Genomic DNA, 17,890 nt, shown 5'->3' on the forward strand with positions numbered 1-17,890 from the left:
GTTTTTTGCTTCTAGGATGAAAACTAATGGGGCTATTTCTATAACTCGGTAAGAAAAGTTGGAGAGAATTAAAATGAACTTTAGATTGACGCTATGGGGTCAGTTTCTACCGAGAAAAATCCCAAAAGCCAACTTTTTTCGAAAGTTTATGATTCTGCCAATTGGACGAAAGATGGGCACTGTCCAATAAGCAGTTTTAGCACAATTGCATATTGAATTATTTTGTACGTAATATTGCATAATGCATGCTTACTCGACAAGTGGTCCGATTACAATTTTTCAAATTTTACAAAGTAGATTATATACACTACAAATCGTCCATTCGTACTACATCATGATCTCGCGTTGAAATAGATGAAAAATGCATCCAAACATAGGGCTAAGTGTCGAATCGTGCAAAATAGCAAAGTTAAGGGACTGGTGTATTAGCAGCAGAGCGTGCGCTTTCATTACTATATATTACTTCCTACTAAAAACAAAGGAAAACGAACAAAGACTGAGTTGGAAACATGCACGTTTTTATATATAAACAATCCTTTTTTAAATTGTGTTACAGTTGGTTATCAGGTGGGACTTACGTTACAAAAAAATCTGTATCGGTTGGTCTACATATATTTTCAAATATATTACCAATTTGTCTATCGAATAATATAATCAATTGTATCTCTATACATATCTACAGAAAAAATGTATCATAGAATTTCCCTATTATAATTAATTAGACTTTCTAGAAGTTTAATGTGGAGCTTCGTTTTCGATGATGTTAAAAATTTTGTTGTTTCAAGTTTATATACGAAAATGTTTTGTATTTGCTAACGATTGAATTATTATTTAATAATATGTGTACTTAAAATTTAATTTTAATCATTATTCTATTATTGCTTGAAGTTTAGTGCTATTGGGTTGGTTTTGGCATTAGGCGAGCTGTGAAATTCGAGCATACAGGTTTACTTTGAAGAGCATTGCCATATTCATCAATCAATGAATCGAATCTGTATAACTCAAATGAATACGTACAGGGAATTCAGTATCATATACTAGAAAATTTTTCTCTCTATCATCGTAACACTGTTAGCAATTTAATACCCCCTCCAAATATTGATTTACTTTTGTACATCCAAATAAAGTCGATTTCGACCACCCGCAGTTTAGGGGGTCAGAAACAAGGCTGACAGTGCTGTCGTCTAACATAAACCCATTGAGTAACACACGTGGTATCGGTTCGTTGCGCCGTTGTCATTCGTTAGAGACTCCTGAAACCAACTTTACTTCTGACCTGCTAAACCAGAGGGGGGAGAGAGGGAGGTGGTGGTGGTGATTAGAATCAACTTTACTCGGGTGTTTAAACTTGTAGGCATTGTACATAAACTAGAATTATTCTGATACATGGATGAAATGATTGATTTTCAGTATTCCTGCAAACTACTAACATTATCGTTGTTCATCAGAGTGTCAATATAATTCCTTACGGGTAATAGTGTGACATTTTTTCAACATGCAGCAGAAAACGGTTTGTCTGCTTCTCCAAAAAATGTAAGACTACTCCGAAATTGTTAATCGACCGTTGTAACTTAATTCGCGAGAAAAGGGTTGACGGAGCCGTTCAAAACTTGTGTGTATATTGAATATGTATTTATGATTAGAATAACCGAAATAAATGTCAAATTTTCACCCACTTGTGCAGTAGAATTTTTTTTCCCTCTATTCATAATGTGTGAGTGTACAAAGTAATTTAGTATTTATGAATAAGGCATTTCATACTAAAGCGACCTACTACTAACCCTCACCCACTTTAACTTTTTTTAGGATTAGCAAAAAGTAAAAATTTTTCTAAGGTAAGTACCTATGTAATGACGTTAAGATCAGTTTAATGATAAAGACAAAAAAAAACTGGAAAAGATTCAAACATTTACTTTTTAATTACCTTTACAATAGACTAATTCAAAAAAAATAGTCAAAATGGTAAGTGTCTGCAGCAGGTCGATTTGGCATCGAATGCACTTTACGGCCAGTACAGCTGATCGAGAAAGACTCGCTTGTGATAACTTTGAATTAGGAACAGCAAGTGTAATTGTTTGGCATCACCCTGACTCGAACACTTAAAAACCTGTCCATTTATTTGACCCGTGAGTAATGACGGGCTTTCAAAATTTATGCATTGAACGCTCTGAGTGGATGGTCTTGTTTGCATGTAAAAAAACGTGGTGGATAGGAATAATATGTCAATTTGAAAAACATGCTAGACACCATAGCAACACGCTGAACAATCACTCATCCATTGCATCATTAACAATTCTATAATAAATACGAAATGAATAGTGCAGAAAACTTTTGAAAAGAATGGGAGACAAAAGCAGAGCTGAATTTCGTTTAAACCCTAAGAAACTGATAGTTATTGTGATCACCCACAGATACAGAATAAGTGACATATCATTCATTGTCACTAGGCAGTCAGCCTCGAAGCATTGACAATGCTTAGTCACCGATGCGCAATGTTTTGCAATACTCTTAGCAGTATTTAGTACTAACCCCTAACTTGCTTGAGGTATCGGGTACCGTCGCCCCATTCTCGCCAGCGCCTACGCTTCTTTTCAGAATTGTTGGAAAACTCACTTGGATTCGAGTGCCTTTTCACTTTCGAAGTTTCATGCATTTTCTGTGACCCAGTTGGATCACTGTGCATCTGCAACCTTCCTTGAATAAGGGGTGTACTAACTCCTGCCAAGTTTAGAAGCGCATCAGCACCCTCTGCTATTTTTCGTTGCTCGTCAAAATCCGTGCCAGCTACATCTGAACCCCCGCACCTTTTACTGTAAGTGAAATTTTATTACATTAAGTTTGAACATTGTACCGCAAGGGTGGTTATATGTGACACATTTGGCTCTGATATGCCCAAGTGGTTTATACTGTAACTAGAATGCTTTATTTGAACTATAATTGTTACTTGACTAAAGGGGATATCACAAAATGTGCTTTAAAATATATCAGAAATATGGTCGAGGTCTGCCGCGCTTCATTCTTACAAACCTTCGAAAACTGATTAAGAAGTAAAGGTCTATTGGGGGAAAAAATAGGTGGCTTTGAGCCAAAAACGGTTGACGTTCCTGCTACATAGTATTTAGAATAGATTCATTGTTTATTCATTGTAGAGTTTAACGCAACTTCTCCAGATTATGACACGTATATTAATTTACCTTTCCAATTTGATTGATGTGATACAACTATAAGTGTGGTCTTCGCTCGAGCTCCTAGTAATTATTGGTACAAGCTTATCTGTCTCTACCAATTTTCTTTTACGGTCTGAAAATTTACAAACCATCTATTACAAAATACTCTTAATAATTAATTATACTGTATCCAATATCCTGGAAAATTTCGTACCTTTGTTATGACTTAAGATGATCGGTCCATGTTTGAAGGATAACATGGCAGCTGCTGCAGCATCTACATCGCTGTCGATCTCAGCCTCCGGACTATCCCCTATATTACTAGAAGCAAGACGTTTTGACAAGTATGGGAATAATATTGGATCCGGTAGACGTGCACTAGCATTTTTTCTAGGAATTTTTTCAGGTGAGGAGAGGTTCTGAGCAGTTAATGGAGGAAAAGGTGCTCTGGATAATGCTTGTATCAGATTTGGACGATACTGTGCATCGACCATCCACAACGATCCTTTTCCCAAATTCTGGAATCAGAAAATATATAAAAAAAACGTTGGATACTTTGAATCGGTGATATTTACCTGATAAGCATGGAAAAAAATAGTGTACAATTTTATGTGAATATACAAGAAGACACAAACGAAAGAAAAAATTCTGTGTGAATTTAAAGCGCACATTCTTCTGACAAGTAAAGAAGAACATTTAGTGTTCACTGATTATCTCTGAATATATCGACCTATACTTGAAGTAGAATTAAAATATGGAAATCGGTATTGATATCGAAGTAGAAAAGAAGTATATCCTTGCAATGTTTGGTTGATTCAAGTTTCTTTTTATTGAAACTTACCGGCGCTTTCTCCACCTTGCGAAAACATTTGTTCAGGCTCAAATTGTGCCTAACAGAGTTCTTCCAGCCTGTAGGTGCGTTTCTGAAGTATGGAAAGTGATCCAAGATCCATGCATAAACTTCTTTAACAGGTAGTGCTTTTACAGGACTGTCTTCTATCGCCATGAATATTAAACAGGAAAAAGAATATGGCGGTTTACTGTTCCTGTGCAAATGAGGATCGTAAGGTATGTGAGTTGGATGTTTGTTACGATTCGACACTGGCAAATTGTTGTTACTCAAAGATATCTTTGCCTGATTATTTTGTACCGAATTGTAGTGGTTTTTTACCGACTCCTGATAAATCTGCACTGATTTCTGGTAACTTTTGCTTGTATTTTGGCAATTTTGCCCCTGAATCAGCGTTAAATTTGTATTTTGTATTTTCGTGTTACACTCGATAGCTGTAAAAATACAAAAAATTTTTAATGATCATCTCTTCCATTGTGACAAATGATTACAAGAGTGTTTTGCCCGAAAACCTGGAGAAGGAAGTGCTAGCCAGGTTAATATTTGCCTAATGTTGATATGACTGCTAAATTATAAGTGAACTTGCGGTTCGAACCATACTCTATATTTTTCTATCAAGTATGAGTCTATGCGTGAAAAAGTTTCCGCATCAGACATTGTACACTCTCATTGGTTTTCGGAGCAATTCTGGCACCTCTAATGTGCAGTCCATCTTATAGCTCTGTGATTCTGCGAACAACTAATAAGCGCTTACCTGGAGAGTAGCCATCATCTAAACTTGAAATGGAATTTGTATTTTCTGATAAGTCAGCAGTGTCATCGCAAACATTATTGTTCAAATTTATTGTCGTTTGCAAGTCTTTTGTAGGTCTAGAAATTTCTAAGCCTTTCAATAAATTCTGCTGATGCAGCCAGCTGAGAGAGGTCAAATCATCGTCCGAATGATTGGTTTTTTCTACAGATTTGTCAATTATGCCGACCTCATCATGGATCTCATCAACCAAATTTGAATTTGTAAATACGCTAGCATTGTCGCCCTCTTTCAAAACGTAAGCTGCATCTCCGCAACTGAATACACGAGTAATCGGCAGGCCAACTGTGCTTTCGACATCGCCAGCATCCGGTTTGTCTGGAGCCATTTTACCACCGTAATTTCGGTCACTGCAATAAAACAATTGTTATTGAACATGACTTGTATTTCTTTAAAGTAATTTCGAGTAGGGTTAACAATATCAATTCATCAATATCCATGAAAAATGCGTTAGATATTCTGTTCAAATAATAAAAGATTATGGAAGTCTTGAGAAATCACTGTACACATAATCTATTGCTTCATAATTTGGGAATTTGTTTTGAAAAATGTCTTGTGATATTGTAACCATGTCTCATTGTTTCATACGTTGTGGATGTTGATATTTTAACTTCAATACTCACATTACACACAACTAAATTCAACAGCATATTCGATAATTCACACTGCTTGTATATCCAAGCATGATTATTCAACATCCAAGGCACAACTGGATAGTTGCATGTCTATAGAGTGCACACATAACTTTGCTAACCGAAATACTGTTGCTGTAAGCAACTACCTCCTTATTCTCTGTTAGCCAGCAACCTTTGGCATCCCTAATCTTCAGACGTATCCATGAAAATTTCAAGCTATTCTTAAATATAATATTACGATTAATTTGATAATTGCATTTAGCAAACTGTGGCATTTCGGAAAGTGAAACACTATTCGTTGAAAAAAAAGGATAACTTCCAAATTTGAATAACGACTTTTGCCGTTGCCTTCATCTGAATGGCTGTAATCACCAATGGGGGGTATCACGTGCCTCTTGCTCCTGTGTCGATGGGAAGCAGGAATAAAACGCAAAGAGTGATTTTGCATCGTTGAAAAAATCTGGTCCCGCCTATGAAATATCGGGGCTTAAATTAGCGCGCCTAACCTCGGTCTCGAATCCAGAGTACCTGCATCGTCATTTGTTTATTCACTAATGAGCGACGAAATGGCGTCAGCTTTTACGAGAGCGGTTTAAAAAAGCTATGCACTCCTCAGTTAACTAGCAATTAATAAACTCGGTTGACTTTGGCTCAGATACAAATTGATCATTAACGAAGAATCCACTTCCGCACATCTTCCAACAGTTCCAATCTGTGTGATAACTGCGTCGGTGAAACTTAAATGCATTGAAAAATGGCGTCAGATAGTTCCAGCGCCTACGTTATACCTATGTTGTACGGAACAACTCTTCACTTTTTGCAACATATTAATAGGAAAAATAATGCGCCGAGACTCTTTATAATTTGAGCCGGGACGTCTACTAAAAACATAGCCTCAACAAAACCATATCTCCTTGTTTATATCAATAGAGTCATGAATCGACGCATGTATGCATACACGCGAGTGTATTTATATCGTGATCACTGCTTCACTAATATGTTGAAAATGTTTTGCGCCAGTTGCTTCGGTAATATGCACGTATTAACCAATCAAATAAGATGAAAAATCCTTGCAGTGTGTTTATATTTAAATCCTGTTCCGTGTTCTTAGTAAGCAAGGACTCGTGGAGGGGAAGGTTCAGGCTATTGAATGCAATTACTTGTTGAATTCGAATATGGAGTTGTAGATTGATTACGAAACTCAGGCATGCACGAAAATGGCCACGGCATCACTTGCAAATGGCATCAAAATGGTGTAAAATTCGAAAATAAATCAAATTTCTTCTCAACTGTTACATCTAATAAGAAAACTTTGCTCACTCAATCATAGAAGTTTATTTTTTGGAAATCCATATTCCTCACTGTTTCCAGTTAGCGTTTTCCACAACATACTAGACGGTGTGGCGAAATAGTAAGACGGACTAGGATGCATTTCAAACCATACGGCTTGATATGTATTTGCGAAACAACGATCGAAATAGCGTTCAATTTGTGTTTCAGAACAGTGTCTTCGCAGAATCTCAAATGGCACACATGAACAAACATTTTGCGTCTTCGGGATTTATTTGCTCAAACTTAATGCGTTTATTTATTTATAACAAGAAGAATCAGACGTAAATGTCTTCAAATAAAGAACAACTACTGGATCAACTTACATATTCGAGAAGATAAACGGTGTCCTTAACAACTTTTCTAAAGACGGGCATCGCAGCACACTACAAAACACCCAGCTGATCAGGGCACCATGTTGTGACGACAAAACATGGCTGCGGTGACGTCATAACCTAACTTTCCGATATGGGTCGAGTATGGCTTGTATGCACGAACGCGGCACACATGATAGAGAGTTGAGCTTCAATAAATAGGCAATATTCCCTTTCAATTTCAACGTATGATGATACCTAACTGTATTCTACATCTGTTATTTTAACATTGAATATTTATATTCAACGGGTTCGTATTTCGTCAGAACTACGTGCGCACGCGCTATCTGTTGCTATCTGTTCTGTTTTGGTTGTTTTGTGCGTCGATCACGTGGCAATGACTCCGTTTCCATCTGTCGCTAGATTCAGGGAATTATCTGCTGGAGCATGTGGTGTTATCGGAGCGCACGTAACGTACCATTGGTCATCGCATCGGGTCGTTCAGACATGTAGACAATTTAGCGGGCAGAAGAACGATCAATGATGACCTTTTTTTAGTCCCCTTTTGCATTTCATAGTTTAATGAAATGCAAAGTTTCAATTTAATAGTTCTCACAGCCGGACTGTTGATTATTTGAATAATTATAGTGTATTCCACATTGCACTGCATGTGTAATTAATTTTGTATCATTTTATCTTGTATTCGGGGCTATTTTAAAAGATCTCTATTGAATTCATTTTGAATCTATTAACAACCTAGTTCGAAGTAACTAAACAATGTGTTTGACTAAGGTAAATACCACAGCCATCAATTATGTCATTAATCTGCAACCGATTCTGCCTCAATTTATAACAGTATTCAGAGTACACATATATATGAAAAAAACTCAATACGTACGATGTCAATTAGACTGTTGTATTCCTCATACAAAATTTATTTCGTTTCCCGTAATCATGCTTAGGTTTTACAAATAATTACCACAGAACCTGCATTACCTGCGAAAAAGGAAAGAAATTTGTAATACACAAATACAACAACAGAAGAAGATTTGAAAAGGTACCGTCACAATCTTATTTTAAACTTGATGATATTTCAATAACCTTTAGACTAAAACGGAGTTGGAATAATGTGAGGATTGTTGAAGTTACACATCATTCTTAAAAATGTGTATAAGAGGAACATGAAGATATATTGACTACTGTGGTATTTTTCTAAACTTCTTTATCACGTAGTATCCTTTCATTCAACATTACTGTTCCATAGAGACCATAATAATCTTCAGGTAGCGTGGAGAGTTATGGAACGAAGTACTGTGGTTAAAATCACTAGTGAGTCACACAAAATATAGGTATATGAAGTGGCAGGTCGTTCAGATGCTGAATCTGCAAGGCGAGATTCGAACTTTGTCTGGTTACACCTGGACTGAATTTTGTGCAGTTATTCTTTTCCTCTAGTGCTGAAAAAAAATGATAATATAGGCAGGCAATACCGATTGCTAATAATTACCAAGGAATGTAACACAGGATGCTCTGGAGAGAAATTTGATTACTTTCATTGCAAATAAAAAAACATTTCAAATATCTCAATAACTGTCACTTATCAGTGGTTATTTTTAGAAACTCAGACCATCTGATTTCTTTGATGGCTTTTACTCGACATTGGGATAACAATTATTTACATTTATATAACTTTAACAGTTCGCCACCGAGTCATTAAAATAACAATCATTTTTCAATCGATCTTGATGCACAGATCACAAACACGAACGGGTCTATCCCAACCGCGTCGAGAAACGGGTTTTCGATGAGAAGAACAATCTTGACAAACCCCGCGGCCACAATCCCTGCAATGATGTAAAGGCACTGTGTCTGAAAAGTTCACCGCACAGACACAGCAGTTTGTTACTTCCGAGTCAGGTACCCAGTAGCTTGGCCTCACTGTATCCTTGATCAGTGCTGAATAAACAAGAATATTTTGTCGTCACATAATATTTTCATTGGTTGTTATTCTAAGCTTTGTGAATGCCTCATTGTATTCATAACATTTAGGATATTTAATTTGAAGTCGAGTAATCAAATTCTTTCTATATCATTAACATCAGATGAAATTTTACTGTATGATAGGGTGTCTAACATCAATGGTATGTTATATTCCCTGATATTTCCTAGATTTCTCGGCACTAATATTGATTTCTTCCAGGATACATTTCAACTACACTTACTGAACATACTCACTTTTCTCATATGCATATTCATTGAACTGTACGTGTAATGTCTTTAATGTAAAATGATATAATACACCATTCGCGAATTTCACCTAAGTTTACCTAATTACAATTACTTAACATTTCGATGAACATTCATCATTCTTACTGAAAGAAAATACATCATGGTACATGTATTTATGTGGAAGTGAATCATCTCTAGCCATTCATTCAATTCAGGAACAGTATAATTTAATCAAGAGAAAATCAAGAAAACTCCACGACTATGCCCAAATTTCCTGAAACTTTTTCCTGATTTGAAACTCCGTCAAATTTATTAACGCTAGATGCCCCGTATGATAGACACATCTATCCTAATCAAATGAATACCCAATTTATGTTACTGGAAAATCAGAATGAAAGAATGAAGAAAAAATTACTTACACTTCGAGTAACTCAAGACAGTTCCAACCACGTTCAATGTTGACACGACATGTTCAGTAACTTTCCTTGCACTAACATCCTCAGAACTTTCAGTCAAGTCTTCATTAGAATTATCGTCCTTGGCAAAACATACATCACAAACTCTAACTGGCGTGTACCAATTTCTTAGTGGCACTGGTTTTTTTTTTGATGAGCAGCTGGCACAGAACCCTTCACCACAAGCTCGGCAATGGTGCTTTGTATCTGTTGCGCCAAATGAAGCTTTGCACTTATGACAGTGTTTAATCTCGTTATTGGGTCGCCAGTATGTAGGCGCAACTTGATCGGCAACCCAGGATGTTAATAGTTTTGTCGGTTGAATTGATGCATTGGTTACAGCTTCAGTTATATATGAAACACTGTCAATAACTCTTTGAGCAGTATTCTGAGATGCCAGTGAAGCATTAGCCTGAAATTAAATGGGGGGAGGGTAGGGTATGTTTCTTAACGAATATTAGTGATTAATAGCAACTTTTCCAAATGACATACCGTAGTCCAAACATGCGTTATTTCTGTTCTAACAGCTGCATCCTCAGGATTTTTATTTCCATACCAAAACTGCCGACTTCTATATATTTCACCACAGTGTGGACATTCTATCACGTACCCAGACCACGCATACTTGGCGAATCCATACCAGCTTGCATCGCTCTGAGTTAGCGTGCGACTAGTAACAATGACTTCACTTCCATTGCCATGACACTTTTTACAGATGTACACCAAGTTTTCATACTGATGCTGGTAACGACATCTGCAATACATACATTGTTTATTATTTTATATATTTAGAGTTCATTTGCAATCAAGTCAAAATTAATCAGCATTCATTTTCGTTTTCAGTTTCATTTTGAAGAGTTCAGTATTTTCAAATATTAGCAACTAATTCTACAGGAACCTATCCGGACTGAGGTAATTTATTATTAATTTGATATGATCAAGAATAACGGAAGTATTTCAACCTGGAGTCACTAGCATGGGGTTTTCCTTCACGGAGGTGTCCCATACTGTTGATACACCTACAATCACAGCTCAAGCACTTGACAGTGCAGGTAAAGTACTGGTCAGGAAATAGAATGCTTGACAAGTTTTCAATTTCACCGGAAAATTTATCATTGAGTATTTTGAGAGTGCCATAGACCAAGTGAGGCCTCCTAGCAGAGCGAACAGTCGTATTATCCAGCTCATTTTTAATGGCCCTCCTCAGGGGCTGATAATCTGTTGGTGGATTTGGCGTTTCAACACCAACATACTTTATTGAACTGAAGGCTTCAATTTCCAGCCGCATCTGATCAAAACGTGCTCTCAGAATGTCCTCTGCACTTTCTGTTGCATCTGTAATATTTAAGAAGTTATGTTTGCAAATTGGTTGACTTCTTGCTTTGTGATTAAAAGTTTTACTTACTACTGGACAATGTTCTGGTGTGCCGAGTCTCATGAAACACAATGATACTTGGCCCAAGTGCACTCAAGGAGCCGTTCATACCTTCTCTTTGCCCAACGGCTTGTAATGCATTTTGAAAATGGTGACTGTAAGCTCGTGATGCAGCTCCAATAAATGTAAATAAGTCTCTGTGAAGTCTCTCGGAACGAGTTCTATAAACTACGATGTCAGACACTGCGAGAACTTTTAGCAACAGTCTCATTCGTTGATTTTCATGAGCTGTTATTCCTGAAAATATAGTGAGACCAAGTCATTCTATAATGTTGTACTCAAATCAAAACAAGAATTAGACCATCATCTTCTATAATGGAAATACATCAACATATTATATTATTGATAAGAGATTAAGTGAAGTAATATACATTAAGTGTTGCAAAACTTCCCCTGTGTTATATAATTGGATCAGAATAATTAGAAATTCTTCCTGAATCAATTATTAATGAGATTCACTGATAAGTCTACCTAGCAGTCCTTCGGTATCCAAGCAAATTACTTTTAGAGTGGGATCAAACGCTGCCCAGACCCCAAGTGTACAAGAGCTTTGCTCATTTGAAGTTCGAAATATTTCTTGACCATCAAAAAATGTCTTGTTCAACGTGTGGCTCTTTCCATCCCCTGTATTGCCAAATATGGATACAACTTTTAACTTTACATTTTTACCACCACATTTTAAATTCTCAATAAATTGTTCAGTGTTTGAAACTTTGAGATGTTCTCTTCCGTCGATTAGTAAAAAGCTGTGTGATTCATTTAATTGTTGCGCTGGAGATTTTTTAGGGATTGTCGAATCATGCCAGGGTGTACTTCCTCCGCTAAGCTTCTGGTTATCACGATCATTGGATGGTAGGCTATCCAAACTTTCCATTATTGCTGAACTGGTAGGCTTAATTTTGCAGGTTGGTCGCATCAGATCTTCCACATTATGACAACCCAAGGTGATCATATCTAAGGTAAGAAGGTAAATACAAAACAAATAAAATATGCTCAAGTATAACATCTATGTCCATTAGAAAAAATTCAAAATTTTCGATAGATACCATGTAGTTTGTACACGTATCAGTATATTCTACTTAATGAAGTGGAAAATCTTACACTATTGCAGTAGTGTCTAATTGTCCTAATCTAAAGTATATTATCCAATATGACATAGAGATGGTAATTGATGAGTAATACATATCGAAGGTATTGTTCGCACACTTCTATGCTTGAGCAATGACTCTTAGAGAAGGAATTGAAAACACACGCTCAACCACATCATCAATGCATACACGACTTCATTTAAACACAACATACAATGTCTTCGAGACTTAGGCTCCGTTCCATTTGGTACAAGCATACCCTAGTACCATACTTGTCTATGACGTTGTACAATATTTATAATATGTAATTATTTACATAGATGTGTTAGACAGTTATGCTTAATATGTCTTTAGCAAAAGCAAGTACGCATCAAGTATACTTCTCTTAGCAACTGGGACACAGCCACAGAATCGTCTTAATAACCGCAGCGTAAACAATTTGTCAGTTTTGTTTTTTTAAAGTGATTATATTCATGGATACAGAGAAAATGTGAAGCATAGAATTTCGGAATAATCATCAATTGATTAAATGATCACATTTTTAAATTTCGGGAACTTCCTGTTACATATTTCGTTTATGAGGTACCTGTCATAGTTCAGACCCAATTATTACACTACTATAAAGTAGAGTGCTAGGTAAGCGTGACAGAAACATGACAAGAGCGAAATTAATTTGCCGAAACGTAGCTAACGTTTGGAGCATGGTGTACTTGAGGATGACATGTCAGATGAGTGCTTAATTTATTGCAGTTAACTGTATGTGTAAATAGTGCTGAAGTTGTCATATGACTAGAATGGCATGCAAAAAATATCAGTTTAAATTACGAGCTTCACATTAAAATTGATAGATATGAATATCTTGATAATATGAATTGAAATAATCGTATTTAAGTTAGTAAACAATCGCAAGTACTTGAACATTTCTAGTAGAGAGGAGACGGATAAACTGTCGGCGGGATAAAGCAAAGTGCGTATGAATGTACAGCCACAGTAACGGCATCTGTCGCCCCCGCGATAGGCAACCGAACTCACACCATCAACGTAGCACTCTATTTCTCACATTTGTCTGGATTTTCATGGGTGGCGGAATGTTGCCGCAGTATTTCACTACCTAGTTATTGACCAATAGGAATACCAATGAAATAGGTAATTTGCATTCTGCATGCTCCACGTAGCACTTCCCTGCTTTGTTGGCATTCGTTCCTATCAGTCAAAAACCCGGCAGCAAAGTACTGCGGCAGGATCATGCCACCTGTGAAAATCCAGCCTAAATTGGCGTGTAACTTCAGTTGCCTGTCTCAGAAGCGAAAGATTCCGCGACCGAGCTCCATATACTTACCCACTCATTAACAACCGAAAGAGTTGATTCTTTTTTTAATCATATGTAAGTCGTTCGTAGGTGTTTCTAAGTCGTTTCCCGTCGTTTGTAAGTCAATAGTTCATTTGTTGTTTATTAAAACAAATTTGGCTAGGGAATTCGCGTGATGCTGCAATTTGCGATCGAATTCACTTCTACGTGACGTCACGTGCCTAGAATATGCTAATTATATGGAGCTTCGTAACCGTGGAGGTGCAGTAATATTCATTATTGCCTTCCTCTTACGGCTTCTTTGTTTCTGGTCTTAAACGAAATGCAAGTTCGATTCTGTACGAATTATATGACAATGACTCCCAATCTCCCATGTCTGGACTTATGGAGCACAGACCACGGTCTTACATACAGGTCTGGGGACTCGTCGAAATTTGCGTGGTGGGGGAAGTACGCTTATGCTGCAGTTTTTGTTTTTCAGCGCTACCGCTAGTTGGCACTAATGGTGAAGTAATGTTCGCAGACATAACCTCAAATGTCTCAAACAATAAGTGGTGTGCGATGACGAAGTTATAATGGCACACGTTATTCTTAAAAATATATAACCATGTATGATTTATGCGATTTTCACTATTTTTACGTACATTTGGACCACGTCATTTGCAAAGTTTGAGAAATTTGAGGTTATGTTTGCGAACATTACTTTACCATTAGTGCCAACTAGCGGTAGCGCTGAAAAACAAAAACTGCAGCGTAAGCGGACTTCCCCCACCACTAGAGTCCCCAGACCTGTATAAGACTTAAAGCATATACAGTTATGCTCCAAGGTATAAGACCGTGGCCAAACCTGTAACAAAACCGTGGCATCTACAGTCATTGTCACATAATGCGTATAGTATCGCTCGCATTCTGTTTCGAACCGGAAAACAAGTTAGCCGTACAACCCACGGCAAATATGAACATTACTGTATGATACGAGTATAATATGCACAAAGCCAATATCCGAACTCATTCGGGTTTGAGGATTCAGTGCATTTCCGAAAACACCCGTTCTTACTTATTGCGATAGGAAAAACCACGAATGCAATTCACGTGCAGTCTACGGACGGTACGACAGATTCTTGAAACAGTCCACGAATAGCTGCCATCATGAAATCCCAGTAGTCATTCTGAACATATCTTCACACGCGTCTCACACTCATATTCACTTGTGTTAAATGTGTGGTCCGTACTTTAAGTAGAATGCATTAATCTCTTCAGTTAATCTCAATTAATCTTCAAAGACGAAGTTTGTACGGTTCATCACGGTTGGTTCATATTGGGATTTTTACAAATATAATTTCGCTCCTTGTAACGGTTAATTATTGAAATCAAGTACTAGATTGTAGAAATTTATTCGTGAAATTTTAACCTGTTATGGCCCATTGTCAGTTTATAAATTCATGAAGAATGCCATCAAAACAGAGAAAAATAGCCATTATGGGCTACAGATCAGTAGGTGAGCTAAAAGTTTTTATAATTTTATTTCACTATCTCATATAATTAATATACATTCTTGTTAACTAAATAAATACTTAATTTATTTCCATTCCCATGCAAGAATGTTGCGCGCCTATTTACTCTCATTTAACTTCCTTGTATTCACTTTACTTCGTCAATTTTTAAGGAAAATCATCCCTCAGCATACAATTCGTCGAAGGGCAGTTCGTCGATTCGTATGATCCAACAATTGAAAACAGTAAGAATTCTCAAATCAGTCATTATTTAGTTTAATCTGTTCTACCGTAAGTTTTGCCAGCATGTTACTATTCTTATTATTAATGCTGAGTTCATTATTACTTTTTGAGAATAAAAATTTCGTTAAAATCACTTGGCAACTTTTATAACAAAAATGCAAATATTTCAGCATTTACCAAGAGCACCCGTGTGAATAGTCAAGAATATGAAGTAAAATTGGTAGATACAGCTGGTCAAGATGAATACAGCATATTTCCTACCCAGTACTCCATGGACATACATGGATATGTGTTGGTCTACAGTATAACAAGTGCAAAAAGTTTCGAAGTTGTACAGATAATCTACGACAAGCTATTGGACATCACAGGCAAAGTGCAGTATGTAACTTTATACTACACCTATATTCTTCTTTCCACACCTCAAAATCTGAAGCCCTACCTTTGTGAAATGCAATATTTTACATTCCTTAATCAATTTCATCAGTTGATAACAGACGAGTGAAAACCATGGATATCTACGAATTCATCTAACATACCCATTACTTGTCACTGCTCCCTTCATAATTAATGAAAATTTTTCTAAATACAATTGAATTATGGTGTTGCAGCGTGCCGATCGTTCTGGTTGGTAATAAAACTGATTTACACATGGACCGAATGATATCAACCGATCAGGGGAAGCGTTTAGCAGAGACATGGCACGCCGCTTTTTTAGAGACAAGTGCAAAACAAAATGAGGTAGCTCGAAATCCATTACTCTTTTAATTAATAAGTACAGGTAATGAGCGATGCTCATAGAGGTTTGCTAGCTTTGTCACTGTAGAAAACATTCGGGACTAGTTTCGGACCTAGTCGGCCTTTCTCTACAGCTGCGCCGTGTGGTTTCCCACAAAATCTATAAACTGACGCATTTGCTTATGTTTTCGTTGATTATTCATGAACGATGCAAACAAAGTGAAGCACTTTTTTTCATACAACTTTCTGAATATGTTCTCTATAGTTTCAACACTACTATGCTTAACCTTCTTTCTAAGCGAATCTTCTTAATATTTGTTCTTGCCACATTTTAAGAAAATAATGCCGACATGGTATTACTATTTATAAATTTCTACTCACTCTACTAATTTATTCCACACGTGAAGATTTGAACTTTGCAAATTGTTTTGATACTTTACCTTATATTCTCGAGATTCACATTGTATTAGATATTTTTCTAATATACATCTTGGCCGAATAATCATATGGAAGAGACTTATTGCTTTAATATAAAATATTATTTTGTTTGGAATGTTTCAGTCTGTTGCAGATATTTTTCACACATTGTTGGTTGAGATTGAGAAAGCTGACGGCAATGTACAAGAAAAGTCTAATTGTATTATCTCCTGAATTTTGTAGCTAAAATATTTGTCCGCCGTTACCTTATTCCGATCCCTTTTTTATTTGAGCACTTCTTCCTTTAACCATTTATAAATCAACAAGCTTTTTATCTTGTCAGAAACTCTGATAACTAGGAGTAATAATGAGCTATTTGATTAAGCACTGTAATTATTTTCTACACTGTAAGAAAGCGAAATAAAACGATCCTCTCTTGAGTGACATATACCAGTATTAGATACTGATTTGCTCTTTGTTAAGCTAACGTAACACAACCTACGGTATAACATAACTCGTGATTCACAATTCTGTAGCAAGGCTAAATGTATGCAATTCAAGTCGTTTAAAAATCTACTAGCGTAAATTTGAAGAAATGTTTTGACTGTCAAGGGCAGGGGGGATTTAAATTATTATACAATTTTGACTTTACTCACATTTTGTCGTGCCGAATATACTGTTTCAATTGATTGTGAGGTAAAGACTAGTGACAGGCACTGGTAATTTTGTATCAATTATGAACATTGGACTTTTATAATTTGCATTATTTTTTTTTTTCAAAGAAAATCTGTCATGTGTATGTTCGTTACGTCCTGAATTTGGAAATTGATTATTCCTTAAAAATGAAGTTCCAGTTTTAGAAAATTTTTTCAGACAAACACACACGTGTTCTAGACATTTGTTTCTCTTAGTGTAAAGCACTTGTGAGATAAAACACTAATATCCAGTTTTGAAACACGTTATTATGGCGGCTGATGGATGACAAAGAGGATATTGAAAAGTTATTGCTGCTGCTGCAATTTTCAGAGCAATTACCTCACGCCAGGCACTCCACACAAATCAAAACTAATTCTTACATTGTCGGGAGTGTTATCTCCTAAATGGTGTTGCCAAACATGACAAGGAAAATGTAAAAATTAATATATTTTGATCTAGTGTATTGTGAATTATGTAATGAAGTACAATAAAGTAATATTATTTGAAAAGAATTTATAACTATTGTACAATTAATTATTTTCATCTGATGAATAACATTTTGTATAAGTTGCAGATTGAGCAGAAAATAGGTAATAATTTTCCGATATACATATGCAATCAAGTTATGAAAGTGAATGGTACAGGCTCAATCACGCATGAATAATATATAATTTATAATCAACG

The 17,890-nt window shown here is 36.3% G+C and overlaps 3 protein-coding genes across 11 annotated transcripts; 1 reads left to right on the plus strand and 2 right to left on the minus strand.

The window, feature by feature from the left end:
• Positions 1 to 2,007: 2,007 nt before the first annotated feature.
• Positions 2,008 to 7,612, minus strand: LOC124413166 (forkhead box protein N2-like). Of its 4 annotated transcripts, none has more exons than XM_046893556.1 (6): positions 7,119 to 7,612; positions 4,772 to 5,178; positions 4,009 to 4,451; positions 3,382 to 3,685; positions 3,195 to 3,300; positions 2,008 to 2,810 (listed from the first exon to the last, which is right to left on the minus strand). In XM_046893556.1, the coding sequence occupies exons 2-6, from the start codon at positions 5,154 to 5,156 to the stop codon at positions 2,525 to 2,527; spliced, it is 1,524 nt and encodes a 507-aa protein (XP_046749512.1). In that variant the 5' UTR covers positions 5,157 to 5,178; positions 7,119 to 7,612; the 3' UTR covers positions 2,008 to 2,524. The 4 variants fall into 4 exon arrangements, with proteins under 4 accessions (XP_046749512.1, XP_046749516.1, XP_046749514.1 ...); XM_046893560.1 differs by having other exon boundaries at positions 4,009 to 4,160; positions 7,119 to 7,611; XM_046893558.1 differs by lacking the exon at positions 7,119 to 7,612 and adding an exon at positions 6,169 to 7,052 and having other exon boundaries at positions 4,772 to 5,181.
• Positions 7,613 to 8,264: 652 nt separating this feature from the next.
• On the minus strand, positions 8,265 to 13,357 carry LOC124413027 (zinc finger FYVE domain-containing protein 1-like). Of its 5 annotated transcripts, none has more exons than XM_046893325.1 (7): positions 13,227 to 13,357; positions 11,697 to 12,179; positions 11,196 to 11,462; positions 10,753 to 11,125; positions 10,283 to 10,544; positions 9,755 to 10,202; positions 8,265 to 9,062 (listed from the first exon to the last, which is right to left on the minus strand). In XM_046893325.1, the coding sequence occupies exons 2-7, from the start codon at positions 12,175 to 12,177 to the stop codon at positions 8,839 to 8,841; spliced, it is 2,055 nt and encodes a 684-aa protein (XP_046749281.1). In that variant the 5' UTR covers positions 12,178 to 12,179; positions 13,227 to 13,357; the 3' UTR covers positions 8,265 to 8,838. The 5 variants fall into 5 exon arrangements, with proteins under 5 accessions (XP_046749281.1, XP_046749280.1, XP_046749282.1 ...); XM_046893324.1 differs by lacking the exon at positions 13,227 to 13,357 and adding an exon at positions 12,900 to 13,109; XM_046893326.1 differs by lacking the exon at positions 13,227 to 13,357 and adding an exon at positions 12,490 to 12,809.
• Positions 13,358 to 14,587: 1,230 nt separating this feature from the next.
• LOC124413299 (GTP-binding protein Rheb homolog) lies at positions 14,588 to 17,076 on the plus strand. 2 transcript variants are annotated; one of them, XM_046893804.1, is made up of 5 exons: positions 14,588 to 15,120; positions 15,289 to 15,360; positions 15,529 to 15,736; positions 15,967 to 16,096; positions 16,655 to 17,076. In XM_046893804.1, exons 1-5 carry the CDS (start codon positions 15,072 to 15,074, stop codon positions 16,742 to 16,744), a joined length of 549 nt encoding a protein of 182 aa, XP_046749760.1. In that variant the 5' UTR covers positions 14,588 to 15,071; the 3' UTR covers positions 16,745 to 17,076. The 2 variants fall into 2 exon arrangements, with proteins under 2 accessions (XP_046749760.1, XP_046749762.1); XM_046893806.1 differs by lacking the exon at positions 15,289 to 15,360.
• The last annotated feature ends 814 nt before the right edge of the window (positions 17,077 to 17,890 follow it).

This window comes from Diprion similis, chromosome 12 (assembly GCF_021155765.1).
Source record: "Diprion similis isolate iyDipSimi1 chromosome 12, iyDipSimi1.1, whole genome shotgun sequence".
Lineage (NCBI taxonomy): Eukaryota > Metazoa > Arthropoda > Insecta > Hymenoptera > Diprionidae > Diprion > Diprion similis.